General features: G+C 41.4%; 1 protein-coding gene across 2 annotated transcripts in view; it reads right to left on the reverse strand.

Annotated features, from left to right (window-relative positions):
- Positions 1–2,500, reverse strand: part of LOC311318119 (class I histocompatibility antigen, F10 alpha chain-like) — a 25,976-nt gene that overhangs the window by 54 nt on the left and 23,422 nt on the right. For both annotated transcript variants that reach the window (XM_084449342.1, XM_084449341.1), the window contains 2 exons: positions 2,420–2,497; positions 1–1,384 (listed from right to left, as the gene is read on the reverse strand). The exon at positions 1–1,384 is cut by the window's left edge and continues 54 nt beyond it. In XM_084449342.1, coding sequence (XP_084305468.1) covers positions 1,341–1,384; positions 2,420–2,497 — 122 coding nt within the window. In that variant the 3' untranslated portion in view covers positions 1–1,340. The remainder of the gene's footprint in view (positions 1,385–2,419; positions 2,498–2,500) is intronic.

Raw genomic sequence — 2,500 nt, forward strand, 5'->3', positions numbered from 1 at the left:
AAATCTATTTCTAATTGAACAGAAAATAAAATCTATTTCTAATAGAACAGAAAATAAAGTCTATTTTTATTACTCTGATTTGATTATTTTGAGAACTGAAAATTTTCACACACAATTGAAAACGTAAGATCTTTTCACAACATATAAAAAATTAAATAAAAAAGCAGAAAGAGATCCCACAAGCAACAAGACAAGCTCTCCCAACATGTTAAAGTTACTAAACAGGTGAATAGTGACGGTAGTTTGTGACGGGTAACGGCTTCACAGAGATGTAGCAGAGCATCACTGAGCTTCACAGAGATGTAGCAGAGCATCACTGAGCTTTACAGAGATGTAGCAGAGCATCACTGAGCTACACAGAGATGTAGCAGAGCATCACTGAGCTTTACAGAGATGTAGCAGAGCATCACTGAGCTTCACAGAGATGTAGCAGAGCATCACTGAGCATTACAGAGATGTAGCAGAGCATCACTGAGCTTCACAGAGATGTAGCAGAGCATCACTGAGCTTCACAGAGATGTAGCAGAGCATCAGTGTCCTCTGAGGAGAAGACAGGCACCAGAGAGGGGGGGTCAGCCCAACCCTAACCCCAGCTTGGAGGGAGAGTGGTTCTGCAGAATGAATACACACTTCTGTAGCCAATCAGAGCTTAGTATTAAACCAAGCCCAGATAGACAGTATCAACGTAATCTCTATGGTCAAACTGTAGGATTCTGCTGCCAGTGTTGAGACGGATCAACACAGAGGAATGTGTTCATCTGGACGGACAGACTGGGCTGTGGTCTAAACATGACCGTGACATCATCACCCCGCTCCTGATAGGACAGTCAGGTGACCTCATCTGAGAAGACACACCCTACTAATTATCATATTTACAGTATGACAGCAGGAAGCAGTGCAGAAACACAGAGAGAAAACATACTTGATAAACCAGGAAAATAAATGTATTTTTCTATATATTTGGAAGAAAGAAATGGCATATTTGCTTGTGTCACTTGTGTTTGCAAACTACAAATCCTCAGATCAAATTGAAATATAATTTCTATCAAATTATGTCAGCCATGAAAACCTCATTAATGATCTATCGGACATCATCAGCGACACAGCTGTTTTATTAGTCATCTATTGACATCATCAGAGACACAGCTGTTTATTAGTCATCTATTGACATCATCAATAGCTGTTTTATTAGTCATCTATTGAAATCATCATCAGCTGTTTTATTAGTCATCTATTGACATCATCATCAGCTGTTTTATTAGTCATCTATTGACATCATCATCAGCTGTTTTGGATAAATTTGTCTTCGTGCTGCGCTGCATATTAATCTGATTGTTGAGTTAGTTGACTGTCTCCTCTTCCCCCGCTAGACTCTGCTGCTCTTCTGTGAGGACACACACACACACACACACACACACACACACAGAACATCAAGGTAAATAACAGTGTAAACACTGAACTCATGTTGATGGTGATTTTACATTTAGGACAAATTAGGACAACTAGCAGGTCATACAATACAGTTCACTATGCTGTTTACTATGCTGAATATGTCACTGTGTGTGTGTGTGTGTGTGTGTGTGTGTGTGTGTGTGTGTGTGCGTGTGTGTGTGTGTGTGTGTGTGTGTGTGTGTACGTATGTGCGATGTTATTGGAGGAGTGAGACAGAACCAAGGTTTCAGGAATTTCGAACCGAACCAGAGTTCCTTTGGTGGAGAAGCGTTATCAGACACCATGTCATACAGTTCACTATGCTTGTAAAGAACTCCCCAACCGCTGGAAGCGGCCCCACTATATATATTTAATTTTTTCTGTCCTATGTTATTTCCCTATACTGACTGTTGAATCTGCTGCCAAGAAAAGGAAGCCACACCTACACATTCACCCCTGGAAGAAACCCTGTTATACACACACCTGTTATAATTAGCAACCCATTTCTGTACACTTCACTCATTCTCCCCTCCACTGCTGGCAAACAACACTTCTGTGTGCGTCTTCTGGTTTAGAACCACACTCAATAAAGAGTTATCTGGAACATCATCTCCACTCTCCATCATCATTCAATCAGCCACCTGTCACCTACTGGCTTGCTCCCAAAACGCTCACACCTACCACCATAACCTATACAGTTTCTCCAATGCTGTTTACTATACTGAATATGTCACTGTGTGTGTGTGTGTGTGTGTGTGTGTGTGTTAGTCATCTATTGACATCATCAGAGACACAGCTGTTTTATTAGTCATCTATTGACATCATCAGAGACACAGATGTTTTATTAGTCATCTATTGACATCATCATCAGCTGTTTTGGATAAATTTGTCTTTGTGCTGCGCTGCATATGAATCTGATTGTTGAGTTAGTTGACTGTGCGTGCGTGCGTGCGTGCGTGCGTGTGTGTGTGCGTGTGTGTGTACGTACGTGCGATGTTATTGGAGGAGGGAGACAGAACCACGGTTTCAGGAATTTCGAACAGAACCGGTTCACTAACCAGAGCTCCTT

This window comes from Borostomias antarcticus (assembly GCF_949987555.1).
Source record: "Borostomias antarcticus genome assembly, chromosome: 15".
NCBI classification, from domain to species: domain Eukaryota; kingdom Metazoa; phylum Chordata; class Actinopteri; order Stomiiformes; family Stomiidae; genus Borostomias; species Borostomias antarcticus.